Source organism: Heloderma suspectum, chromosome 6 (genome assembly GCF_057233095.1).
Source record: "Heloderma suspectum isolate Gila_16-S chromosome 6, 16-S_ref, whole genome shotgun sequence".
Taxonomy (NCBI): domain Eukaryota; kingdom Metazoa; phylum Chordata; class Lepidosauria; order Squamata; family Helodermatidae; genus Heloderma; species Heloderma suspectum.
In genome coordinates, this window is record NC_139463.1 from 93455582 (window position 1) to 93482735 (window position 27154).

Genomic DNA, 27154 nt, shown 5'->3' on the forward strand with positions numbered 1-27154 from the left:
TCACTCTTTTTGTCTCATTAGCGGTTCCTTCCTATTCAGCTCAGGCCTCAACACAATAATGTAGCATTTTGGGGAAAAGATGCAACACAGCAGCCCAGCACTGGAGGCTAAGATAGAGAAGATTTCCACAGCCACCATGTATTTTCCCTTGGTGCTCAAGTAGGATGGAACAAAGGATAACCAAACACTGCAAAACACCAGCATGCTAAAGGTGATGAACTTGGCTTCATTGAAACTGTCTGGTAACTTCCTGGCAAGGAAAGCCACTGTGAAACTCACCATTGCCAGAAAGCCCATGTAGCCCAGAACACAGTAAAACATCAATACGGACCCCTCGTTACATTGCAGTATAAGCTCTTCTGTCACTGAGTGCATGTCAACATCTGGAAAAGGGGGATAGGTTGCCAGCCACACAGTGCAAATGCCTGCTTGAACAAGGGAGCAGGAAAGAACAATGCAGTTGGCCATTTTCTTCCCTACCCACTTCCGCATCCTGGATCCTGGTTTTGTGGCCATGAAGGCCACAACCACAGTGATGGTTTTTGCCAGAACACAAGAAACAGCTACTGAGAAGATGATGCCAAAGGCATTTTGTCGGAGGAGACACACCACCTTTCCAGGGTGACCGATGAATAGCAATACACAAAGAAAACAGACCAGGAGGGAACTGAGAAGAGTGTAGGTGAGGTTCCGGTTGTTGGCTTTGACAATAGGAGTACTGTGGTTCTTCAGAAATGTTCCCAACACCAAACCTGTAATCAAAGTAAAGAAAAGAGCAAAACAGGCTAAGCTGAGCCCCAAGGGTTCTTCATAAGACAAGAAACTTGTGTACTTGGGAATACACAGATCCTGTTTTTGGTTTGAGTAGTTTTCATCTCGGCATTTATAACAATCATTCATGTCTGAAAAAGAAAATACATGGTTACAGTCTTTGCATATATGCCACACCTCTCACTTGCTCTGGTGTCAATGAGGCCATCAGGGCCAAGTGTTTTTAGCCCACCCTGATCCACCAGCTGTTAGAGTCTGGTTTTCATAGGTCTCCCTTCACTCTAAAGGTTCTCACCATTGTTCAATTATGGATTTTGTGCCATCCCCATCTGCCTTGAACCTGCCAGTTAACCCATTTAAGAGTTAAGAAAAAGATCCAATCTTAATTCTGACCTGTGATTCATCCAACCCAGAGTTTCTCATACACGTAAATTAAATAAGCAGGGTGACAATATACAGCCTTGTCGTACCCCTTTCCCAATTTTGAACCAATCGGTTGTTCCATGTCCGGTTCTTACTGTTGCTTCTTGTACCTTGTACAGATTTCTCAGGAGACAGGTAAGGTGGTCTGGTACGCTGATCCCTTTAAGGATTTACTAGAGTTTGTTGTGATCCACACAATCAAAGGCTTTAGTATAGTCAATGAAGCAGAAATAGACTTTTTCTGGAATTCTCTTGCTTTCTCCATGATCCAGCAAACGTTGGCGATTTGATCTCTAGTTCCTCTACCTCTTCAGAACCCAGCTTGTACTTCCGGTAGTTCTCGGTTCACATAGTGCTGAAGCCTAGCTTGTAGGATTTTGAGCATAACCTTGCTGGTATGTGAAATGAGTGCAACTGTACGGTAGTTTGAGCATTCTATGGCATTGCCCTTCTTTGGAAATGGAATGTAAACTGAACTTTTCCAGTCTTGTGGCCACTGCTGAATGTTCCAAATTTGTTGGCATATTTAGTGCAGCACTTTAACAGCATCATCTTTTAGGATTTTAAATAGCTCAGCGGGAATACTGTCATCTCCGCTAGCTTTGTTGTTACTAATGCTTCCTAAGGCCCACTTGACTTCACTCTTTAGGATGTCCAGCTCAAGTTCAGTGACCGCACTATCATGGCTATCAGGGACATTCAGATCTTTCCTGTATAGTTCTTCTGTGTATTCTTTCCACCTCTTCTTAATCTCATCTGCTTCTGTTAGGTCCCTGCCTTCTTTGTCCTTTATCATGCCTGTCTTTGCACAAAACGTTCCCTTGAGATCTCCGATTGTCTTGAAAAGATCTCAAGTCTTTCCCATTCAATTGTTTTCGGTTGTCTTCCTCAATTTCTTTGCATTGTTCATTTAAGAAGGCCTTCTTGTCTCTCCTTGCTATTCTCTGGAACTCTGCATTCAGTTGAATATACCTTCCTCTTTCTCCCTTGCTTTTTGCTTGCCTTCTTTCCTCCGCTACTTGTAAAGCCTCATCAGACAGCCACTTGGCTTTCTTGCATTTCTTTTTCTTTGGGATGGATTTCGTTTCTGCCTCCTGAACTATGTTACGGACCACCGTCCATAGTTCCTCAGCCACTCTGTCTATCAGGTCTAATCCCTGAAATCTATTCCTCACCTCCACTGTATATTCATAAGGGATACGATTTAGGTCATACCTGAATGGTTTAGTGGTTTTCCCTAGATTCTTCAAATTCAGCTGAAATTTTTTTTGGTGTTAGTTCTAGAAGGTGTTGTAGGTCTTCATAGAACCGATCAACCCCAGCTTCTTTGGCCTCAGTGGTTGGGGCATAGACTTGACTTACTGTGATGTTGAATGGTTTGCCTTGGATTCGTACTGAGATCATTCTATTGTTTTTGAGATTGTACCCCAGTACTGCTTTTCCCACCCTTTTGTTGCCTATGAGTGCTACTCCATTTCTTCTAAGGGATTCTTACCCACAGTAGTAGATATAATGGTCACCTGAATGAAATTCGCCCATGCTTGTCCATTTTAGTTTGCTAATAAAATTTTAGTTCATTTTAGTTCACTGATTCCCAAGATATCGATGTTCTGTCTTGCCATCTCAAGTTTGACCACCTCCAGCTGTGGTCAAGTTTGACCACCTTGATTCATTGATCTTGCATTCAAGGTTCCTAAACAATATTGTTGTTTACAGCATTGGATTTTGTTTTCACCACCAGACTAGGGATGGGGGAGAATTTCTCCCCGAAACTTCGGAGGGCCGAGTGCCAACACATTCGGCCTCCCGAAATCAGCGGTGAAATTCTCCGCCCCCACCCCCCCTGGGATGGGACTTATCTTTGCCGAATGCCTCTCCCAGCGGTGGGTACTGGCGGCGGTTCGGCGGGTCTTCGTCTGGGGTGGGGGCGGCAGCCGGTCTTTTGGCCAGCTGCCGCTGCCACCATTACAAGGAAAGTAAAAAAAAAACGCCCCTGTGATAGGCTACGTAACGATTAACGTAGCCTATCATGGCTAGATTTGCAAAGTCAGCCATGATAGGCTACGTAAATCGTTACGTAGCCCATGGGGAAAAAAAAAAGCATGTACACTAATGGCGGCCCCCATAGGACACTGCCATTTGCGTTCCTTATTTGGTCCCTGTAGTCTACGTAAACATTTACGTAGACTACGGTGAAAATAAGGGCAACGCAAATAGCGTTGCCCTTATTTTCGCTGTAGTCTACGTAAATGTTTACGTAGACTACAGGGACCAAATAAGGAATGCAAATAGCGGCGCTCTATGGGGGCCGCCATTTGCATACACACTTTTTTTTTTTCAAAGTCACCCGTGATAGGCTACGTGACGATTAATGTAGCCTATCATGGCTGACTTTGCAAATCTATCCATGATAGGCTATGTTAATCGTTACGTAGCCTATCACAGGGGCATTTTGGGGGGGGGGTTACTTTTTTTTTTTGCTGCCGGGTAGACGGGGCGCTTCTACCCAGCCTGAATTTCACTGGTGAGGGATGGAGCGCCTCCCCCCTGGCCTGAATTTCGGCCGGGCGAGGCGGGGCGCCTCCCCCCCCCTCGCATGAACTTAGGGGGGAGAAGTGAAGCACCTCCCCCCCACCACGAAGCAAGCTTTGAGGACAGGTAAGGGACTTTCGTCCATCCCTACACCAGACACATCCACAGCTGAGTGTCATTTCGGCTTTGGCCCAGCCGCTTCACTCTTTCTGGTGCTACTTGGAAATTCCCTCTGCTCTTCAACAGTAGTATATTGGACACCTTCCGACCTGAGGGGCTCATCTTCCAGCGTCATCTCTTTTAGCCTTGTGATACATTCCATGGGGTTTTCTTGGCAAGAATACTGGAATGGGTTGCCATTTCCTTCTCCAGTGGACCACATTTTGTCAGAACTCTCCACCATGACCTGTCTGTCTTGGGTGGCCCTGCATGGCATAGCTTATGGCTTCACTGAGTTACGCAAGCCCCTTTTCCACAACAAGGCAATGGTCCATGAAGGGGGAAAAACAGGTTAATTAATAACATTTTCTAGCATCTTCTTAATGTAATTAATGTAAAACCATACACTTCAAAAACATAGGGTGGGGGAGTCTTAGGTGTGAATGTAGGATTGTTTTATTCATCTGTCTTATGTATATGCCACTTTAGATGTTTGTATTATTGTTACTGTTGTTGGTACTGTTTATTTTATATATACCCGCTTGGAAAGGAGTACAGGAGAGAACAATATCCCAGATCATGGTTTCATACCCATGAAAGTCAGCAGCACTGAGATGGCTTTTCCCAGTTAGGGATGGACGAAAGTCACTTACCTGTCCTCGAAGCTTTTCGCGGTGGGGGGGAGGCGCTTCGCTGCTCCCCCCCAAAGTTCAGGCCAGGGGGGGGAGGCTTCTCGCCTCGCCCGGCCGCGAACTAAAAAGTTAAAAAAAAACGCCCCCGTGATAGGCTACGTGACGATTAACGTAGCCTATCACGGCTAGATCTGCAAAGTCAGCCATGATAGGCTACGTAAATCGTCACATAGCCTATCACGGGTGACTTAAAAAAAAAAAAAGCGCTTACGGATAATGGCAGCCCCCATAGGGAGCCGCCATTCGCGTTCCTTATTTGGTCGCTGTAGTCTACGTAAATCTTTATGTAGACTACAGCGACCAAATAAGGAATGGGAATGGTGGCTCCCTATGGGGGCCGCCATTATCTGTACGCACTTTTTTTTTCTTTCCCTAAAGTCACCCGTGATAGGCTACGTGATGATTAACATAGCCTATCACAGCTGACTTTGCAAATCTAGCCATGATAGGCTACGTTAATCGTCACGTAGCCTATCACGGGGGGCGTTTTTTTTTTTTCTTTTATTGGAATGGCGGCGGCAGCGGCAGCCGGTCGAAAGACCAGCTGCCGCTCCCGCCCCGGAAGAAAACCCGCCGAACCGCCTGCCGGACCCACCGCCGGGAGGGACATTCGCCAAAGGTAAGTCCCATCCCAGGGGGTGTGCAGGGGGCAGGGGGGTTGCGGAGAATTTCTCCCCAAAAGTTGGTCGGGGGGCCAAACACGTTGGCACTCGGCCCCCCGAAGTTTTGGGGAGAAATTCTCCGCCAACCCTATTCCCAGTACACAAGAAATGGCCACTGAAAGGATGATGCCAAAAGCAAAGTAGGACCCAAGTTAGAAGGATCAGGGACCCATTCTTTGCATGGTTGAGGGGTTGACAGACACAGGTGCTATGTTAAAAGCTTGGATTTTTTCCCACTGATTCCTATGAGCGACAGAACTGAGTTCTCACTTACTCCCATCCTACTTGGTCCCAATTTATTTGCAGCTGCAACAATGCCAGCTACAGCTCTTGATGCAAATGCAGTCCACGAAAAGTAGCAATCAACAGGTTTTTGCAAGACTCTCACTTCAGCATCACCCCCAATTCTGAGATTCACCAGGCTGATAAACTCTGCCCCACCCATGAAACTGTTCCTTTTACTGAACTAAATAAATTGGTACAGCAGAGCAGGTAGAAGAATAGCATCCCCAGGACAGAATGCAAGCACCCACAATTGTACCAATCATGGTCCAGATACACACAGCCCCAACAATGGTAGTGGGTGGTTTTCAGCTCTCTCTGATCTATTTCTCTTGGGGAGCAGGGGCTACCACCTTCTGTGCTTTCTCCCTCCTCCTGCCTGTGGAACATCTCACAAATACAACTGCTACTTCCTCTGGCTTGGTGCCTCATAGCCAGGCCAATACATGGGTTGCTCTTTTATTTTCAATGAATGGCAGGTTCTAGGTGCCCAGCACCTGGACTGGGTTCACCCAATATGCTAACCCATACTCAGTAGGTGGCTTCAGATTGTCACCAAAACCCATAAACTTCTGTTAATGAGGTAGGGTGATGAAGCCATAAAAGCAGGATCTGGAAACCTCCTAAAGCACCTGTTTCAGTTGCACCTACAAGACTGTGTTCCAGATTTCAAGACAGGCAACCCACATTCGTTTGGATTGTACACAATGTTTTTGATAAATATGCATTACATATGTCTTACCTGTCTGATTTGAAATCTTCCCTTCTGGACACGGGGTACAATCATAGCAGCAAAATGGTTCCCCCTCCTTCACTTTCTTACTAGAACCAGGATGGCAACTTTGACTACAAACAGAAAATGGTCGAGTCTAATCCATAAATGAAAGAGGACAATGTTAATTCTGAGAACCAGTAGCTTGGAATCCTTTAGGTTCTGGAGTTTTTCTGAATATGACTAAAACTTCCTGGGACTTACTTTTGAGTGGGGTTATCTCATGCAATTTTCCTAATATTTGAAAGGGTGGGCTAATGTAGGTACAAAGCTTCTGTCCTTTTCCTCATTTCTCAATAGGTGGGAAATTTTTGGTAATAAAATTGTATGGCAAAAACACTCATGACTGGCCCCACCACCTAGTTCCTGGCTCTCACCTGCTTCTGTGGATAAAAATCAAAGAAAAGGAAACCCCATGCCTCTTCAAGTGTGTGTGTGTGTGTGTGTGTGTGTGTATGATATGTGACAGGGTGTTTATAATGTTTAATTAGCATTACCCATGCCAGTTTGTTCCTTCCATCAGTTGCTAGCAGCATGGGTTAAACAGGGAGATGGAACCCTCTTCTAGTAGTAAGGCTAGATGCTGCATAAAGTAACCTGGACAATATGGGTTATCGTTCCTGACCAAGGAAAAGTGTGGGTGCTTAGAGGGTAAGTTGAAAGCAAATACAATGTGTGACATTGCACAACATCATCCCTGATCCAGGGGGTCATCAGTTAAGGCATCAGCCTTAAATTCCAGTTGCCTGGCTTTGTGGAGTTTGCATTAAGATGCACAATAGTAGACCTCATAAAATAGACCATGGATACCAAGTTTCACATTATTAGCTCAACTTCTGGCATTTTTATAAGGAGTAGAAATTTGAGGCTTCTAATGGTAAAACCTTTGGGGGGTCACCTTAACTAAAGGGGGCCTCCCATGCCTCAGTATTTGTGTTCGCACGCACATTTGTGCTGGCTTCAAGTCCCATGCCAAGCCAATCCCATAACAGGGTGGAAACCAAATAATTTAGCTTAAATACATTTTTGAATACTCCGTTGTAGGCTCTCTCTCCCCCCGCCCCAATATCATTTTGTCTGACATGCAGTATAGGGATGTTCATTTTGCCAAACCAAAAATATTTAATTTCACTAGGGGTGAATGAAAGTCACTTACCTTTTCTCGCAGCTTTTTCGCGGTGGAGGGGAGCGCTTCGCTGCTCCCCCCGCGAAGTTCAGGCCGGGGGGGGAGGCTTCCCGCCTCGCCCGGCCGAAATTCAGGCCGGGGGGGGAGGCTTCCCGCCTCGCCCGGCCGAAATTCAGGCCGGGGAGGAGGCTTCCCGCCTCGCCCGGCCGCGAACACGGAAGTAAAAAAAAAAAACAAACACGTCCCCTGATAGGCTACGTGACGATTCACGTAGCCTATCATGGCTAGATCTGGAAAGTCAGCCGTGATAGGCTACGTGAATCGTCACGTAGCCTATCACGGGTGACTTTAAAAAAAAAAAAAAGCGCGTACGCGAATGGCGGCCCCCATAGGGAGCCGCCATTCGCGTTCCTTATTTAGTTGCTGTAGTCTACGTCAATGTTTACGTAGACTACGGCGAAAATAAGGGCAACGCAAATAGCGTTGCCCTTATTTTCGCCGTAGTCTATGTAAACATTGACGTAGACTACAGCGACCAAATAAGGAAGGGGAATGGCGGCTCCCTATGGGGGCCGCCATTATCCGTACACACTTTTTTCTTTTTTTTTTAAAGTCACCCGTGATAGGCTACGTGACGATTCACGTAGCCTATCACGGCTGACTTTGCAAATCTTGCCATGATAGGCTACGTGAATCGTCACGTAGCCTATCAGGGGACGTGTTTTGTTTTTTTTTTCTTTCATTGCAATGGCGGGGGCGGCAGCCGGTCGAAAGACCGGCTGCCGCTCCCGCCCCGCTCGAACACCGGACGAACCGCCAGCTGGACCCACCGCCGGGAGGGACATTCAGGGAAGGTAAGTCCCGTCCCGGGGGGGGGCGGGGGGCGGGGGGGCGGAGGATTTCTCCCCGAAACTTGTTCGGGGGGCCGAACACGTTGGCGCTCGGCCCCCCGAAGTTTCGGGGAGAAATTCTCCGCCATCCCTAAATTTCACCCAGCATAATGGTGCTTCTAAAATAACCTCTTGTGTAGGGATGGTGGAGAATTCCACCACAGATTTCAGTGAGGCCGAATGCACTGGCATTCAGACCCCCAAAATCCGTGGCAGAATGGCCTGCCACCCGACCGCCCCCCTTGGATCCCCCCCTCAGGACGAGACTTACCTGGGGTGGATGTTCCAGACGGCAGCGGCTCCAGCGGCGGTGGTGGCAGCTGGTCTTTCGACCGGCTGCTGCAGCCGCCATTTGCAATCTGATCTTTTTTTTTTTTACCCAGACATGATATGCTATGTAAAGACTTCCGTAGACTATCACATCTGGGTAAAAAAAAAAAAAAAAATGGCGCAAGCAAATGGCGGCGGCTACGGCGGCTGCCATTTGCGTTCCTTATTTTTCACCGTTTTAGTCTATGTAAATATTTACATAGACTATTAACAGCGAAAAAAAAGGGGAATGCAAATAGCGTAGTGGGCGCTATTTGCGTTCCCTTTTTATTCACCATTTTAGCCTATGTAAATATTTATGTAGGCTAGAACGGTGAAAAATGAAGGAATGCAAATAGCGCCCACTATGCTATTAGTGTTTCCCTTTTTTTTGCCGTTTTATCTTATGTAGTGATGTACGAAAGTCAATTACCTGGTCCCGCAGCTTGCTTCGCGGTGAGGGGGAGGCGCTTCGGTTCTCCCCCCGAAGTTCAGGCTGGGGGGGAGGCGTCCCGTCTCGCCCGGCCGAAATTCAGGCCGGGGAGAAGCGCCCCGTCTCCCCGGCCGCAAAATACAAAAGTGAATTTAAAAAAAAAACAAAACCCGTGATAGGCTACGTAAGAATTTACATAGCCTATCAGGGCTAGATTTCCGAAGTCAGCCATGATAGGCTACGTTAATCATTATGTAGCCTATCACGGGTGACTTTGGAAAAAGAAAAAAGCGCGTACGCAAATAGCGTTGCCCTTATTTTCGCCGTAGTCTACGTAAATCTTTACGTAGACTACCCGGGCCCAAATAAGGAATGCAAATGGCGGCGCCCATGGGCGCCGCCCTTTGTGTACATGCTTTCCCCCCCCCAAAGTCACCTGTGATAGGCTACGTAACAATTTACGTAGCCTTTCATGGCTGACTTTGGAAATCTAGCCGTGATAGGCTAGGTAAATTGTTATGTAGCCTATCACGGGCTTGTTGTTTTTTTTTTACTTTATTTTGTAATGGCGGCGGTGGCAGCCGGTTGGAAGACCAGCCACCACCCCCGCCCCCGCCGAACTGCCGCCGAACTGCCACCGGGACCCGCTGCTGAGAGGGACATTCGAGGGAGGTAAGTCCCATCCCGGGGGGGGGGCGGGGGGGGCGGAGAATTTCACCAACAATTTCGGGGGGCCGAATGTGTTGGCATTTGGCCTCCCTGAGATTCGTGGAGAAAGTCACGGCCATCCCTAATCTTATGTAAATATTTACGTAAGATAAATCGGCAAAAAACAGGGAACGCAAATGGCGGCCGCCATAGCTGCCGCCATTTGCATACGCTCTGGGTTTTTTTGGGGGGGTTAGCCATGATAGGCTACATAAATTCTTATGTAGCCTATCACGGCTGCCTGACTGGATGCAAATGGCGGCCCCTATGGCAGCTGCCATTTGGGTCCACAGCTGCCTGTCCTAGGGATGTACGAAAGTCACTTACCTGAACCGAAATTTGATTCATGGTGGGAGGGAGGCGCTCTGTCCCCCCCTGAAATTCTGGATGGGGGGAAGTGCCCCGTCCATCCCTCCTGAAATTCTGGCCAGGGGGGAGGCACCCCATCCCTCCCACCGCAAATCCTGCCGGCCGGGAACGCAAATGCGTCCCCGCAGTCAGCTGTGATAGGCTATGTAAATGTTTACGTATCCTATCATGGCTGAGTTAAAACAAACAAACTGTGCCTACGCAAATGGCGGCGCCCATGGGCGCCGCCATTTGCGTTCCTTCTTTTGGCACGTGTAGTCTACGTAAACATTTACGTAGACTACAGCTAAAATAAGGGGAACGCAAATAGCGTTCCCTTTATTTTCACCGTAGTCTACGTAAATGTTTACGTAGACTACACGTGCCAAAAGAAGGAACGCAAATGGTGGCGCCCATGGGCACCGCCATTTGTGTACGCGCGTTTGTTTGTTTTTTAACTCAGCCGTGATAGGCTATGTAAACATTTACATAGCCTATCATGGTATTTTTTTAAAATCTAGCCGTGATAGGCTACGTAAATGTTTATGTAGCCTATCACATTTTTGTTTTGTTTTGTTTTGTTTTTTAACTTGGAAATGGCGGCGGCGGCAGCCGGTCGGAAGACCGGCCACCACAGCTGCCGAACCGCTGAACTGCTGCCAAACTGCCACTGGAGCCGCTGCCGCCAGGGACATTCGCACAAAGTAAGTCCTGTCCCCGGGGGGCAGGGGGGTGGCAGACCGTTTTGCCACCAATTTCGGGGGGCCGAATGCACTGGCATTCGGCCTCCCCGAGATTCGTGGCAAAATTCTCTGACATCCCTACCGTCCGCAGCCGGAAATCTGGCTGCGGATGGCCCTGGCCGGCTGCTCCACAGCCGTTGAGGTTTCTGGGGGGGAGGACCGGATCGCCTCCCCCCCATCCCCCCCCAACGCAAAAGATTCCGCGAAAAGGTAAGTGGGTTTTGTACATCCCTACTCTTGTGTTTACATTCCACATCTACTACATCTTCATTCAGACACCAAGATATCTAATCAGAATGCCTACTGAAGCAATAAAACAACAATTAGTTTTCCCATGTCTATTTTGGCCCTAAGATTACTAATGAACAGTTTAGAAATCAGAGCTTTTAATCTGTCCTGCAGTTCCCAGCATTCCCCAGCCAGTATTGTTGTAGGACTTCATTTCTGTCTAAACATGCATAGGATTGCACCTGTAAACTACTACCCTGTACCCATTTATCTCAGAGTAAGCCCCATTGAATGCAATGGAACCTGCTGCTAAGTAGACATGCATAGGGCTGCACTGTTAACAAAGTGTCCCACACTTGGATCCTACCTGGTTAAACCAGCTGTGCCACGTTATGGCATCCTCATTGATGGTGAAGGCTTGATCTGGAGGAGTCTGGGGATCCACCCTCCCAACTTTCACACGATGAAAGGAGTGGTTGGAGAAAAAGATCCAGTTGATCACATCAAATCCGGCTATTAACTCCCCATTCTGGGCAAAGGAAAACTTGTCCCCAGCACCATTGTTAAAGGAGACATTGCTCAGAAAGCGATGGAGCTCAGTTGAAAAGTAAAAGAGAAGAACTTAGAAAAAGGTTGTAATTTGATAGCAGTGGGCTGAAACTTCCAGATGGAGATAGATACACAAACAAAATATGCTTGTATTTTATTCTGGATACAGTTCTGATTTTCCTCACATTTCCAGGTTCACATTCAGTTCCACTGGATCTGTCAGTTGTGTTTCTACTCCCCACCCCTGTGAGGGGGTGGAATTTCAGGGTGAAAATGGAGGGAAGCTTAAATCCCCTAGATCGACATGGTCCCAATCTGAATCAGGGCCACATGAACATACACTGAGGTAAGTAAGCCAATCATGGCCCTGCTATGCATGATTTGAAGAATGTGCCCTTTGGCCTAAGGCAATTCAGCATTTAGAATGGGAAAACAAATGTGCTAAACCCAGGAAACACCAAACAACTGGCAATGAGGTGAAAGGGTGGGACAGGGTTAGAGGACTTGGCCATCACATGAAATCCAGAGGGCTGTACTGACAAGCTGGATGTGGCCCACTGGCCTGAGGTTCTGCACCCAGGCCTTAAGGGTGATAATGATACTCTGATTCACAGTAATCTGATAGGAAACCAGTATCTTTCATAAAGTGAGAGAGAGTTGGGGAGCAAATAATATTAACAGGTTTCCTATCAGATTTCTGTGGATGGGACCAAATGTTTTGGATACAGGGCTACCCTGAACAATTCCCAATAGGGAAAACTAATCAGAGGAGAGAGACCTTCCACCACTGCCACCTGGTAAGGTTAATGCAATTGTTGTCTATGTATGAAAAGAGAGAGAAAAAAATAGGAACTGCAGTTTGAGGCAGGGAGCAAGATAGACTGAGTCGGACGCAGAGACTGGCTTCTCACAACATGCTAACCCATGTGCCCTGGGTTACATGGGTGACTGCCCATAATGGGTTAGTGTGTCATGCAAACCCAGATCATTCATATCAGGGTGGGTTGTTTGTGAAAACCAACCATCTGCAATAGGGGCTGTGTTACACATGATGGGTTGGCAAGCCATGTGAAGCAAGCCAGACATGCCAAGCCGTTGAGGGTAAAGGGCATCTGGCAGCGATCCTTGCCACTCTTGCAAAGCATTCACCATTCATGAGTGCAGCCAAGCCACTGCCCATGCCCCTCCCCCTTCCCTGTGTTGGCTCCTGCAATTGTGTCCATGGAGGGGCTGTCAGGACACCCGGTTTGCCTCTGCCAGTCCCCCTTCCCAGCTCTGATCAGCTTCCCAGTCAGACCCCTTTCTTTTTTTTAGTTTCCTGGCCCAGTTTTGCAAAAAATGTGGCGGGGGTTAGGGATGTCAGAGAATTCCGCCACGGATCTCGGTGAAGCCGAATGCCAGTGCATTCGGCCCCCAAAAATCTGTGGTGGAATGAAGCCCCCCTGCTCCCCCGCCCCGTGAAAGGTGCACAAAACGGGACACCTACCTACTGCCATTTGTGCTGCTTTGCAAATGGTGGCCGCATCTGCAGCCGCCATTCGCTTCTTCATTATAGCCGTGATAGGCTATGTAAATACTTACGTAGCCTATCACAGCTAGGGATGTACGAAAGTCACTTACGTTTTGGAAGGGTGACATTCGCGGTGGGGGGGAGGTGCTCCATCCCTCCCCCTGAAATTCTCTCCGGCCAGCTCCGCTCCGCAGAGATTCTGCGGAGCCGCCGGCCAGGGCCGCCCGCAGCCGGACATCTGGCTGCTGGGCAGCCCGCACGGACACAAATGGCAGCTACCATAGCCACTGCCATTTGCATCCCTGTATTTCGCTGTGATAGACTACGTAAATATTTACGTTGCCTATCACTGCAAAAAAACAAACAAACAGGGGAAACAAATGGCGGCGGCTACAGCGGCCACCGTTTGTGTTCCCTTTTTTTTGCCATTTTAGCCTTCATAAATATTTATGTAGGCTATTACGGCCAAAAAAAAAAAGGAACACAAATGGCATAGTGGCCGCCATTTGCATTCCTGTTTTTTCCCACCATAATAGGAAACGGCAAAACGGCCAAAAAAGGCCAAAAAAAGGGAACGCGAATGGCGGCCGCCGTAGCCACTACCATTTGCGTTGCCTTGGTTAAGCCGTGATAGGCTACGTAAGTATTTAAGTAGCCTATCATGGCTATATGGAAGAAGCGAATGGCAGCCGCAGACGCGGCCGCCAATCGCAAGTCAGTGCGGACGGCAGCAGGTAGGTGCTCTGTTCAGGGGCCATTTTGTGGAGTGGGGGGTGGGGGGGCTTCGTTCCACCATGGATTTCAGGGGGCTGAATGTACTGGCATTCGGCCTCACCGAGATCCGTGGCGGAATTCTCTGACAGCCTTAATCACGGCTAATGCAGGGATGCCATTTGCATCCCTGCAGAAGCCATGATAGGCTGTATAAGTATTTACATAGCCTATCACAGCAAAAAAAAGGGAACACAAATGGCGGCAGCTACGGCAGCTGCCATTTGTGTTCCCTTTTTTTTTTTTCTGGCCATGATAGCCTATGTAAATATTTACGTAGGCTATTACGTCAAAAGAGAGGGGCACAAATGGCATAGTGGCCGCCATTTGTGCCCTTCTCTTTTGCCATGATAGGCTACGTAAATATTTAGGGAACGCAAATGGCAGCCACCGTAGCCGCCACCATTTGCTTTCCCTGTTTTGTTTTCGTTTTTTCCATGATAGGCGACGTAAATATTTACGTAGCCTATCACGGCAAAATGCAAGGACGCAATTGGAGGCGGCTATGGCAGCCACCATTTGCGTCCCTGCAGGCTGCCCAGCAGCCAGATGTCCAGCTGCGGGCGGCCCCGGCTGGAGGCTCTGCAGAATCGCTGCTGAGTGGAGCCAGCTGGAGAGAATTTCGGGGGGAGGGATGGAGCGCTTCCCCCCCGTCACAAATGTCACCCTTCGAAAAGGTAAGTGACTTCTGTACATCCCTATTGGGGGGCGGGGGATAGTGCCTCTTCTGAAAATCAGAATTCAGAGGAATACAACCCCCCACACACCATGGGCAACAGGACCCATGGCAGGAAGCTGGATGCTCCACATCTGATTTTTGGGACTGGCGGCTTTAAATCCCAATCCAAGCCTATGCATTAGGATTTAAAGCTTCGTTCCCAGTTTGGGGAAAGCTTGTCCTAGCGGCTCGACTTTGGGCAGCTGTCAAAAGTCAAGCTGTGAGACAGAACTTTATGGAAAGGGCAAAAGTGCCCTTCTTCTTTTGCAGACACAGGAAGGCAGACCAGCATGGGGAAGGGTGGGAGGGGGTTCTGCACCCCTCCCACCCCTCCCCATCCTGACCTGGCTATCCCTTCAAAGGAAACAAGGCACATTTTTTTTAAAAAAAAAATTCATCTAGGGGTGGACGAAAGTTACTTACCTGTCCTCGAAGCTTGTTCACGGTGGGGGGGAGGCGCTTCGCTGCTCCCCCCGCGAAGTTCAGCCCGGGGGGGGAGGCTTCCCGTCTTGCCCGGCCGAAATTCAGGCTGGGGAGGAGGCGCCTCGCCTCGCCCAGCCGCGAACTCCAAAGTTTTTTTTTTTTTTAAAAAAAAACGCCCCCGTGATAGGCTACGTGACGATTAACGTAGCCTATCACGGCTAGATCTGCAAAGTCAGCCGTGATAGGCTACGTTAATCGTCACGTAGCCTATCACGGGTGACTTAAAAAAAAAAAAGCACGTACAGATAATGGCGGCCCCCATAGGGAGCCGCCATTCCCTTTCCTTATTTGGTCGCTGTAGTCTACGTAAAGATTTACGTAGACTACAGCGACCAAATAAGGAACGCGAATGGCGGCTCCCTATGGGGGCCGCCATTTGCGTACGCGCTTTTTTTTTTTAAGTCACCCGTGATAGGCTACGTGACGATTTACGTAGCCTATCATGGCTGACTTTGCAGATCTAGCCGTGATAGGCTACGTTAATCGTCACGTAGCCTATCACGGGGGCGTTTTTTTTTTTTCTTTTATTGCAATGGCGGCGGCGGCAGCCGGTCGAAAGACTGGCTGCCGCTCCCGCCCCGCACGAACACCCGGTGAACCGCCGGCTGGACCGGCCGCCAGGAGGGACATTCGGCAAAGGTAAGTCCCGTCCCGGGGGGGGGGGGTGCGGGGGGCGGGGGGGGGTGCGGAGAATTTCTACCCAAAACTTGTTCAGGGGGCCGAACACGTTGGCGCTCGGTCCCCCGAAGTTTCGGGGAGAAATTCTCCGCCATCCCTATTTTCATCGCAATCTTACACAAGATCAGCATGAAGGGAATTTTTTAAAAAATGCTTGTGTCCCATTTCTTTTGGAGGGGTGGGCAGGCCAGCAGGGGGAGAGGTGGGAGGGGATAAGGAATGAGCCAGCCTGCCCACACCTTCAAAAGAAAGGGGGTGCTTTAAAGATATCCCCAAATGACCTTCCCCCCCCCAACGATGTTTTTCGTGGCTTGCTGAATCTTTTCCTGAAACTGAGGATGAAGCTTTTTTTGTTTTTGTTTTTTTAATGGGAAGGGGGGAGGAGGGAATGGGAGCTCAGTGGGGGACCACCCCAGAGAATTACTCCACTGCAGCACGAATAGGAAACCCTCAGGGAAGTGGATGATTTTACTCTTTTCTCCCTACCCCCACAGGTGGAAAAAAGGGTTAAAATCACCTTATCTGTGGGTTTCCCAGTTGTGTCACATTGGGGGGGGGACCCATGTGGCCCCCCACTCCTCCTTCATCCCATAGAATGTCACAGTCATCCCCAGTTTGGAGGGGGGATGTTTAGAATTACCCTCTTCCCAGAAGGATCCATGTGTTTTTTTCAGTACATTTTGTTACACTGAAAGGTGAGGTTGGGGTACAATTCTCCATAAAGCAGTGGGGATGCCATGATGTGCAAGGGGGCAATGTTAGGTAGGGATGTACGAAACCCCTACCTTCCATTACAGGGGGGGTCCACGGGGGGGAAGCAATCTGTTCCTCCCCCACAGGATCCTCTTGAGTGTCCGCGTGGCCACTGGGTTCTGCGGACCAGCATGCCTGCTCCAGATAGGGATGTACGAAATGTACTTAGCTTTCTGCGGATTATGTTTATGGTGGGGGGGAGGCGTTCCATCCCTCCCCCCAGAATCCTTGACGGGGGGGAGGCGATCCGTTCCTCCCCCCTGGAATCCGCAATGGCCGGCTGTGCTCCTCGGCAGCTCCACGGAGCAGCCGGCCAGGCCCAGCCAGGCCTGAGCCGTCCGCAGCCGGATTTCCGGCCGCGGAGGGTTCTGGGTAAAAAACAAAAATAAAAACGCGTACACAAAAGACGGCGGCTATGGCCACCGCCATTTACGTTCCTTATTTTTGGCCTTCTTAGTCTATGTAAATATTTACGTAGACTATTATGGCGAAAATAAAGGGGAACACAAATAGCGCCCACTATGCTATTTGCGTTCCACTTTATTTTCGCTGTAATAGTCTACGTAAATATTTACGTAGACTAAGACAGCCAAAAATAAGGAACGGAAATGGTGGCGGCCATAGCCACTGCCATTTGCGTACGCATTTTTTTTTTTAACCCAGACGGGATAGGCTATGTAAATCTTTACGTAGCCTATCATGTCTCTCTCTAAAAAAAAAAAAAAACCCTCCAGGCTGCAAATGGCAGCTGCAGCCAGTCGGAAGACCATCTGCTGCAGCCGCCGCCGCCGAAGCCGCCGCCGGAGCTGCCACCACCTGGAACATCCGCCCCAGGTAAGTCTCGTCCCGAGGGGGATCTGTGGGGGGGGCGGGGGGGCAGGCCGTTCCGCCACAGACTTCTGGGGGCCGAATGCACTGGCATTCAGCCTCACCAAGATCCATGGCGGATTTCTCTGACATCCCTAGCTCCAGATCATCTGGTGACATGGCAATGGCAGCTGCCATTGCCGTTTTGCTTTAAGAAAGACAGCTGCAAATGGCATAGTGGACACCACTTGTGGCCATGAAGCCCTCACAGCCATTTATGGCTTTATTTATGTAAAACTCAGGGCTTTACGGCTGTCTTTCTCAAAGCAAAATGGCAATGGCTGCTGCCATTGCTGTATTGCCGGAGGATCCGGAGCAGGCATGCTGGTCTGGCAGGAATCCTCCCAGAGTGGCGCCATCCCACCCCAGACTCTGGAGGCTAGATTCCAAAGAATCCAGCCTAATTGGAGTCCACGGAGGATTTCTCCAACATCCCTAATGTTGGGGACCCCTAGGAAGGTGTCCACTGAAAAAAAAAGCATGGGGATCTTGCTGGGAAGGTGGAAAAAAGGTTAAAATACCCTCTTCCCAGTGGAATACCCCTGTTTTTAGGGTGACCTAGACCCTTCATGAAGTTCCCCATGTGGGCCCCCTTCCCCCACAGCCCAACAACTCCTTCACTTCGAACTAGATGTGTATCTGCAGTTAACCCTAAAGATTGCTCTAGGGGCTGACCAAATCAAGGCCATTAGAACCATTGGTCAGGAATGAATCTGAGCATGTGGAGATGTCTGGCAGCTCAGATTTGGAATCAGAATGGGAACAGCAAGGACAGAGGGAGGCACCCTCCCTGGTGAGCCCAGATATGGTGAGACTTATTTCCCAAGACCATGACACACAGATGGCCCAGGCTGAACTGCTCCCCCATTCTTCCACCATGAGAACTCAACTTTTGGAGGAGGGGGAGGAGGAGGGCAAGGGGTGTGATGCTAGGGTCCATCTCAGAGCAAAGCAGGAAAAGTTAGGGGCTGGACTCAGATACTCTTCCAGGTTGGCCAATCCTGGAAGCCAGTGTAGGAGGGAGCCCCCCTAAGGGAGGGACATCCCTGCAAAGCTAGTCTGGCCATGAAGATCATGCCCAGACTTCTGGCAACTTCTCTAACTTTCACTTCATATCCTCTATTGATATTCATAGATGTGTGGATTAGGTGGTCTGTGCAGTCTGAGAGTTTCCTAGAATCTGCATTTGTAAAGAAACTAGTAGTTTATTGATAAGGAGCATTGGCCTGAAGTGTTGTTTCCTGGAGTGTGTTGATTGCGAAGGGAGAGGACGAAGGGACATGACACCATCTTTTGGAGGAAGGGTAACTGCACCTGAAAAAGGTGTGCTGGGGAATGGATAATGGTTATCCTCACCTGCATCCTATATGTTAGCTAAATGTAACATACAGGGGTGCAGGAGGAGCAAGCCAGCATCTGTTGGTTTCCTACTGTTGTGCACATGCACATCAGTGGAAAATGGAATGCTTTGTTTAAAGGGGGGCATTTGTGCACATCCAGTGGGCTTGGGAATGCACAAAAAGAATTCCTGCAAAAAAATAGGCCAAGTCAGAGTGGCAATGGGGGCTTGGCAGCAGACAAGATGGCTTCTGCCACCAAGTCCCCTATTTCCCAAAACAACCTGCCCTGTGTGGCTAGTCAGCCACCATGGGCTAGTGTGATGTGTGAACAGCATCAGGGTATGCTGAGTTATGTTTTGGTGGCTATATATGGTAGCAGCATCTCGATTGTGCCCCCCTGGAGATATGATGTGAAGCAGTGCCATGCCGAATTGATTTTACAGAAGTATAGTTTAATGTTATGCCTTCTGCCTTTCTGGAGGGCATTATAAGAGATTATACCTTTGGAACAGTGTTTCTGTGTAGTCCGTTATATTACCCAGTTTCCCCTATATAATGTATGACCCTCATGAAAAATATCTGTCTGTGTTTAGTCACAGGGAAAAAAAAAAGTTAAGCCAACTGATTTTGTATGCTTTTTGGTAATGGACAAGAACACTTAGATCGCCATGCCTGTTTCTTTATTTGCATTGGCCATGTAACTGACAGACAAATTTCTGGACTGAATTTGAATGTCTTCATGTTCATAATAGTTTATAGGAAAAATGGATAAAAATTCTCTCTCTCTCTCTCTCTCTCTCTCTCTCTCTGATTTGAAGCAGTGGACTTGGCCACCTGTTATACTGCTTAAGCTGTGCCTCTGCTTATGCTTAACTCGTAAATTAGTAAATAAACTGAAATGTCTTTCAAAATAACACAATCCTCAAGTGGCCTCTTTCCAAGCAAAACTGAACCTGGTAAGTGCTGAGAGAAGTGTGGTTAGAGGAACAGTGTGTGTGTGTGTGTGTGTGTGTGTGTGTGTGTAGAAAAACAAACATATACTGAAGAGAACTAAGGGTTGTATCCAAAGATGGCCCTAGTTGGAGTAGTCCCGTGGCAATGAATGGGACGCAGGTTGGCTAACATTGCATATGACCCATTGGATACAAACCTAAGAAGGCAAAAAAAGAAAAGAAAAAAGAAATATGACATCAAAAATTCTGCTTAGAAGCCACTTCTACCTGATGAGAAGATGAAGGAATGTGAGTACTGGAAAACAATTTATTACAAAACTGGTTACACCCACTGATAGCAAGCCAAATGGGGTTGTTTTGTCAATTACCTTCCATTGCTGTTTACCCTGGAGTTTCAGTCCCCTTCCATCTTGTATGGTTCTGTGCCAAAGTCTAGATGATAACATGGCATGTAATGCATGAGCCAGTGCATAGACAGAGTTGTAGATGCTGTAGCTATGGCCAGTCATGCTCATCTCAAAAAACGATCCAGGAAGGCTCTCCAGCTTTTCCTCTCCTGTACAAATATCCCCATTTACCTCACCCTCAATGGTATTTGAGAATATACATCCAAAGGCCTGTTGCCAGAAGTCCCTGATAAATCCATCTGCTTCTCTGAAGAGAGGTTTTGTATTCTCAACAAATTGATGAAACCCTGCTAGATCTTTGGAGTGAATTGTGAAGGATAGAGCACCATGAAATAGCTGTGTATTCCAGGTCTTTTGAAGGACAACTGAAGTGAACTCCATCTGGGCTGTCATTATCAGTACTTTTCCATTTGGTTTATCTGTTACATGTTCTCTTTCTGATAAATATTGAAACCATCTCAAACAAACAATAGAATAAGATTCTCCATAGACCACTAATACATTGGCTTTGCTGTCCGTGACTTTATCATAGACTTTTGCCAGTTCTTGTAACACATTGTGAAATTCAGTGATAAATGTTCGCATAGGGATTCTTTCTATCAAGGCAAAACAGATTCCTTGCTTGGAAAACATTGGAAGCATGGTTCGCACAAATCTTTCTCCATTGTCATTATCCATAATTATGACCCCAATCCACATCCACCTGAAATGCAGAAGCAAAGAGAGAATCCCCTCATATTGAAGAGCTTCCTGAGGGACCATCTGGTAGAAGGAAAGGCCTGGGGTTTTATCATTCATCACTGGGGCTGAGCCATATATGAGCTAAAGATATTTGGTAATGGGAGAGAGGAAGCATATCCTGGCAATAATGCATCACATTTAACTTTTCAAAGCACACTCCATACATTACGTAAGCTACCCTCGTAACATGTCTGTAAGAGAATTATAAGACTAAGAGATTAGTGCTTGCTTAAGTTACCCAAGTTGACAGAGGGGGAAAAAAAAACTTTTCAAAGCAAAGTGTTTGTCCGTGCATGACCCGTCATGTACACATGTGTAGCTGTGTAATTTTGCTTATGGAATACCAGAAGTGGTTCGTTCCTGATATCACAATTCAGCTGATCATTATGTACAATTTATTGTTGTTGTAGGTCTTCCTCAAATATGTTTCCATTCAACATCTTTGGTAACTTTTTTATTAAAAGGGCAGTGAGACATGTTAAGGCTCTGCTGTGTTCAAATGACCCTATATTTCTGCATAAGACACCATGGGTGTACAAAGTGAATGCCATTGAGCTAACTGGACATGACCCCACCCCCACCAACCATATTCGTTGTGTGTACATTTGGACATGAACAAAATTAGTGCACAGAGACACTGTGGGGAGGAGGAGGTCTCTTCTTGCAAATATATAGTGTATTGACTTCTGAACAATTTGTAGTTTCTTCAAATAAACCAATATGGAGGCAGTGCAAAGTGCATGACAAAGCACTCAACAACAATAGCACATCCTATCTATGTATATCAATATCTATATCTATCTACACACACACACAGAGAGAGATTTGAAATTAGAAACATAAAGCACCAGCTTCAGTCACAAATAAGAGTAGACTACAATACCACTTCTAACCTGAACCAGAACCAATCTGGAACAGGCCAAAACTTAATGAGGGAAGCAGGAGTAACAACTAGTACCAGTATTCAACAGCCAACCAAACTACATTAATAAGCACAGTGGCTTGTTTCATATCTTTCTTTACACTGGTATTTGTTTTCAGCTGATCAGTACACATTGCCTCTTTCATCTTCTCCCTTTGGAGGTAAGGTTTAATGATCTTCAGTCAAACTCAGGGTCTACCTTTAAAGTGGAGCCTTTTCCTACAGGCATTACTAGAATGGCATAGATCTTAGACATGATAGAATAGCTTCCATGCAACCTGTGAATTATTACTTGCCTCTCTGTGCAAATAACACATGCATATAAACATGAAGAAATGAGAAGTTGAGGAGGATGTGGGGAAAATGTAACGGATTGGAATGGGGGAATCTGTAAAGCTCAATTTCATTTAGAATATTATTTTTCCAGTTCTACATTTTTTATTTCCCAACTCTCCATCAAATACTGAATATTTTCTTTAGTCTACATGAAAATGTGTCTATATTTTTGTGCAGATGTATTTTCTAAATGCACTTTTGTATGCATTTGTTTTCATTTGTGTATGCACTGTTTCAAATGTATATATTGTTTCAAGTGATTTCCCTGTGATTAAGTATTTTGTTCGCATTTTTGAGATATACACATTTTTGTGCACATTTTTTTGCTCACATTTTCTTTGTGTGTGAGAAATGTTTCAGAAATGCATGTTTCAAAAATGTATGGATTTCAATGGCAAAATGTGTTCTGGTTAGTAGTTCAGTTTGGGAAATACGAAGTTTGTAAGCTAGCTTTTAAATGCAAACTGAAAAAAAAATTCTCACCCATCCTTACATGTGAGTATGTCCTGAGACATTATGTAGATACTCTCCTGTGCCACATCTGTAATTACTCAAATGGGGAGAACCCTCCCCCCCAATCAAAAGAATTATCCCTCTGATAGCAGATTCCTGATCTGGATGCTAATAGGTTTGGAGCCAAAGGGGGGGGGGGTGAGAAAGACAAGGGAGGTATCAGTATGCTTGGAAGAACTCTGAAGTTCACCTAAGTACAATATTTTAAAACCACACACAAGCACTTCCTAATGCCATCCTAATAGCATCTATGCTGTGTGCAAGAAGAAATCTACTTCTAGCAAGGCCAAAGTAAAATGTCCAATATACAGGGTTATACCGTTATACAAGTCTCTATGTACTATGAACAGCATATAGGACATTGTGTCAGTTCACACCTGATGTCTTGCCAATCTTCCAGTGTCAAACTCACTACAAGGGAAGAATACACTATGCTGAAGGAAGACCTGGCCGTCTTGTTGCCTAGAAGCCTGAAAAGGAGCACTCGTGTTAGGAAGTGAGGATCCTCTGCAACATTTTGTTGCAGGTGTCACTTAAGTAATGTATTTCTTAAGCTGGCTTTATCTGCACTAAAACTAAGGTCCATATGCTTTTCTCAAAGGCACACAACTCTGTCTCTACACCTGAAAGGGCAAAATAAATATGAACTGAGTTTTAATATACACAGACATGCACAAACACACCTACCTGTGGAATCTTGAAGATATCCAGAACAGTTGCCACATAATATGAGATTTGAGAGTCCAGACCCCCAATGACTGCAATTGTGTTATTCTGGTCACATTTGTAGTTGGGAACAAATCTCTTCAATGTGGATATAAGTTGCATTGTGGCACGGTATGTCCACCTTGCAGTGTAATAGCTATCATAGATGTGGAAGCCCAAGGTGACATTGGGGAGGATCCGAGGGTTCTCATTGATCTCCTTCACGGCAAATGCCAAGGCCAGGATGTGTTGGTAGTTCTTCGGTACCGCACTAGAACAAAAGTTGCATTCTGTATCAGAAGGATTAATTATTGCTATGGTGTTCTGTGCTGATGTTGTTGTTGTTGTTGTTTCCACAATATTTATTTGCTACCTTCCTGGAGGCATTTTAGCCTGCCAGTTGACTACACAAAGATACCAAAGACAAACAAGATCAGTGTTCACCTTCAGAACACAATGATTTCTGGCTAATATATCCTTTTAAAGAAAGTTAACCTTAAAAATAATATTTTGTATTTTCTATTAAACATATACATACATATAGATTTAGACCAATAACACAGAGACTCAGATGGGGACATATATATACTCACACTTAAATCCCCCATTCCACTATACAGTGCACCCAGGGCAACTTTAAACAGTTTTAAATAGAAAAAAGTCCCAAAAGACATAAAGGAGAAGAAAAGAATAAAAGCAATAAAGCAGAGCAAGGGAGAGGGAGGGAGGGAGAGATGCTGCAGACAAAACCATCTAAAAACAAGAGAGTCAGCCAATAAAAACTCGACCCGTCTGAATAAAAGCCTTCCTAAATTTAATATTAAGAAGAATGAGAATTTGTATCATTTTTTCTTATTATTAAATGGATTTCATAATAAGATTTTGAACTTGGAAGAAATAATTTTTTATTTTCTTTTACCAGGGGAAAGAAAACAAACATTTGTAAAATTTAATGCCTCATAGAGGGTGTATTCTTTTCACTGCACAGGAAGTGTCTTTGAAAATTGAGAAAACCCTTAAACTTTGTTATAGTTCAATCCAATATCCCACATTCTGAGGATGTAGCTCATGTGAAAAAAGAAAAAGGAAAAAAAAACGGTTTGAAAAATGAAAACAAGAACACAATTTCATCCTTACACAAGTTCTTCAAGCAACAATGCGGGGGGTTCTTCGCTGAAGGCTATCGAGCTGGAGAAGATGAAGGCTTGAGACACAATGGTGCCAATGAGGAAGTCTCCTGGCTCATGATACACGTGAAGCTGAGAGTGTGGATCGTGGACTCTGCACTTAACTGTGTAACCATTTGCTAAGGTGTAAGGGAAAAGTAACAGTAGCAGCACTACTAAGATGATCATCCTCAGTTCAGCTAAAATTCTTCACTGCCGATACATATGCCCCTGTTTTAATCTAAATGATTTTTTAGAATTTCTTAGAGTAAACTGGCCTGATTTTTATGGCTCTTCCATCTGCTGATAGGCCTGAAAGCTGAAATAAAATGGAGTAATGTAACAGACCACAGATTGCTAGAAGCTTCTATATTCCTAGTCTCTCTTTATTCATAATATCTATCACAGCATTTAGTATTACTTTTGCTAATGGCTAGTGAAACTCCACAACGGGTTCAAAAGTAGTGGAATTAATTACCGTCCTTTTGGTAATTGCTATGGAGAATAATTGCCAGTTCAAAGTTGGGGATTCCCTGTGGAATGCCTGTTTGTCACATCTGAGCAGACATTTTGTCTGTCATATAGTCAGACAACAAAGAATGCTTGGGTATGGAAAGACCTATAGGACAAAATGACACCCTGAGTTCTGTCAATGAATTAAACTGATCCTCCTCAAGTAGGGAAGCTGAGTAGATTCCTTCTCAACTGGCGAGCAAGCTGTGAAAGATGACAGGCCCTTCCTGCCACCCTTCCGACAAGGAGGAGGAGGAGTCTTTATCGGATGGGACTCAGGCATGGAGTGTTCCCTCGACTACATTGTTCTGCTCAGGGGATGTTGCAGTGCTCCTTAGCTAGGCCCTCCAAAGCCTTGCCTTAGGCTGTCCAGGGGTCTCATGGAAGCAGCTGTCTCCCTACCCAGGGGTACATTTCCTCAGAAACCCAGTGCCTAAGGAGCAATAGCCACCTATTGTGGTGTGACTGCCTCATTTCCAGGGGACCTGATTGAGTTGGAATGAATAATTAAATTCATCAAGAAGATGGCTTTACATCATTCTGACAATGTTCCTTACATCTTACCATTGCCAGGAAGCCCCTATAGCTCGGGACACTTTAAACATAGTTACAGACTCCTCATTACATTTCAGTATAACTGAAGCCCTCTTCAGGTGTGCTCACTGTGCTGTAAGCAAACATATGAGGCGATGGAATGCTCCAGCCCTGTCTCCCCGCCCCCTAAGCCATCACATTTAGTGCTGCCTGTTTGTGGAGGAAACACTGTCTACATGCTGTGCTCTCTTCCAGCTTTCCCTCTTTATCAACCCTGAGTTCTGTCAATTAATTAAACAGATCCTCCTCAAGTAGGGAAGCTGAGTAGATGCCTTCTCAAATGGTGAGCAGGCTGTGAAAGATGACAGGCCCTTCCTGCCACCCTTCTGACAAGCAGAAGGAGGAGTCTTTATCGGATGGGACTCAGGCATAGAGTGTTCCCTCGACTATATTGTTCTGCTCAGAGGATGTTGCAGTGCTCCTTAGATAGGCCCTCCAAACCCTTGCCTTAGGCTGTCCAGGGGTTTCATGGAAGGACCCCTCAGTAGCTGTGCAGCTGCCTCACTACCCAGGGGTACATTTCCTCAGAAACCCAGTGCCTAAGGAGCAATGGCCACCAGTTGTGGTGTGACTGCTTCATTTCCAGGGGACCTGATTGAGTTGGCTTTACAAGCTTCTGACAAGGGAAGCCATAGAGAAACTCACCATTGCCAGGAAGCCCATATAGCTCAGGACTCTTTAGACAGACTTGCAGACTCCTCATTACATTCCAGTACAACTGAAGCCCTCTTCAGGCATGCTGTACCTACATAAAGCAAACAGACGAGGAGATGGAATGCTTCAGCCCTGTCTCCCCACCCCCACCTTTTGTCTGGTGTGAAGAGCCTCCATAGATATAGGGGGATTTCCTCTACAGACACAGCCCCCCCCCCCGAGTAGAAGCCACAAATGCAACAACAGAAGGGGCAGGACTAGAGCACTCCCTCTCCTCATGTGTGTGCTCTGTTCAGGACCAGCACACCTGAACAGGGCTTGGGTACATCTGAAAAGGGGAAGAGGTTGTCAGCCACACAATACAGATGGTGTTTGGATAAGGGAGCAGAAAAGAGTTGGCCAGTCTCTTCCCTACACACATCCTCAGCCAGGATCCTGCTTTGGTGGCCATGAAAGCCAGAACCACAGTTATTTATGTATACATTCATTTATTGCCAACACAAGAAGCAACCACTTAGAAGATGATAACAAACTCATTTTGCTGGAGGAAACATGTCACCTTCTGAGGATGGCCAGTGTATAACAAAGTAGCATGGAAGCAGAGGAGAGTTTAAGAAAGGTTCCAGTTGAACACTTTGAGTATGGGAGAGTCATGATGCTTTAAAAATGTTCCTAGGACATGGGTTAAATGACTTCAGAGACACCGGGAGTGATGGTGGCATATGTCTCTTGCCTCAGGTGGCAGGACATCTTGTACCTCCAATGACAAAAACTCTGCTGGCTAAGAGGATCTGATTCTTCCAAGGATGAGAACAAGATAAAACTGACTTCCCTAAATTAATCTAGGGCAGGGGTGGGCAACACACAGGCTGCGAGTCTTATGAGGCCCCCTGCATGAGTGTC

The 27154-nt window shown here is 46.6% G+C and overlaps 1 protein-coding gene across 1 annotated transcript; it reads right to left on the reverse strand.

Annotated features, from left to right (window-relative positions):
• Positions 1-27001, reverse strand: LOC146341862 (vomeronasal type-2 receptor 26-like). The gene is made up of 6 exons (XM_084807712.1): positions 26956-27001; positions 24462-24630; positions 23307-23595; positions 11446-11673; positions 6264-6390; positions 1-902 (listed from the first exon to the last, which is right to left on the reverse strand). Exons 1-6 carry the CDS (start codon positions 26999-27001, stop codon positions 1-3), a joined length of 1761 nt encoding a protein of 586 aa, XP_084663838.1.
• Positions 27002-27154: the final 153 nt, after the last annotated feature.

Excerpts from the sequence above, each read along its gene's own strand:
- LOC146341862 (XM_084807712.1), bottom strand. The coding sequence starts at position 27,001 with ATGTCCTGCCACCTGAGGCAAGAGACATATGCCACCATCACTCCCG. Across the intron at positions 6,391-11,445 it reads GGCACAGCTGGTTTAACCAG|ACTCGACCATTTTCTGTTTG; the intron begins GTAGGATCCAAG and ends TTTATGGATTAG. Across the intron at positions 903-6,263 it reads GAAGATTTCAAATCAGACAG|ACATGAATGATTGTTATAAA; the intron begins GTAAGACATATG and ends TTTCTTTTTCAG.